Below are 876 nucleotides of genomic sequence, written 5' to 3'. Positions count from 1 at the left end.
TTACTTTTGATCCACAACAGGCACAGGACACAGCTCTTCCATAAAACCATCCAGTTCAGAGAATCCTTCAAGAAAACCATTGAGCTTCTCTTCATTATTTAACTTTGATCTTCTCCATAAATCTTCTTGTTTTTCGTGGTTTTCATTATTTACCATTGTCTCATTTTGCAGATTCAGAAACTTTTGTTCATCTTCTTCGAACAAGTTCTTCATCATAACCTTGGTTGATGCAGTGTCGGATTTGCTCTTGCCTTTTCCCTTTTCATCTTCTGGCTTCCCAGTGAGTCTCTGAACTAGCTCCCTGAAATTCGCAGTGTCGGTCGTTATGATTTCCGGTGCATATATGTGAATTATTCGAATCTTCGGCTTGAATTTTGAGATCACGGGGGAATCTTTTCGTCTTACAAGCTTAGAAGATGCTGATGAGCTTGGAATATTACATGTTTGTTGTGGCTTTTTTGTCATGGTTTGATTTTGAATGTTGAAAATTAGATTGAGAGAATGAAGCTAAGACAGAGACTAGTAGCAGACAGAGAAAATGGAAAACATTGCAACTATATATATTGTGCAAATAAACAGGGAAAATTCTGAAGTTTAATTAACAGAACCTGTGTCTTGGAAACTTGGATTGGATTCTTTGGAGAGAGAGATATATATATCAACTAGAATATTTGTCTCATTTATAATACTTCACATTTTAATTTTTTTTTTTTTAAGTTACACCTGTTCTTGTATGACTAAGCTAGCTGTGATTCAGCTTAATTTTTTTCAAGTAGATAAAATATATTTCGGCTGAAGAAAAATACGGAGTGAGTATCAATAATGATATAAATTTAACAAAAAATACCAAATACAATATTCAGGGCAAAACTAGCA

The 876-nt window shown here is 34.0% G+C and overlaps 1 protein-coding gene across 1 annotated transcript; it reads right to left on the bottom strand.

Moving 5' to 3' along the window:
• Nucleotides 1-465, bottom strand: LOC107611287 (VQ motif-containing protein 25). Its single transcript, XM_016313233.3, has one exon. The coding sequence runs from the start codon at nt 463-465 to the stop codon at nt 1-3; it is 465 nt and encodes a 154-aa protein (XP_016168719.1).
• Between the last annotated feature and the right edge of the window lie 411 nt (nt 466-876).

The sequence above is a fragment of the Arachis ipaensis genome, chromosome B8, assembly GCF_059453495.1.
Source record: "Arachis ipaensis isolate K30076 ecotype BB chromosome B8, ASM5945349v1, whole genome shotgun sequence".
Classification (NCBI taxonomy): domain Eukaryota; kingdom Viridiplantae; phylum Streptophyta; class Magnoliopsida; order Fabales; family Fabaceae; genus Arachis; species Arachis ipaensis.
This window is presented reverse-complemented; position numbering and strand designations above follow the sequence as displayed.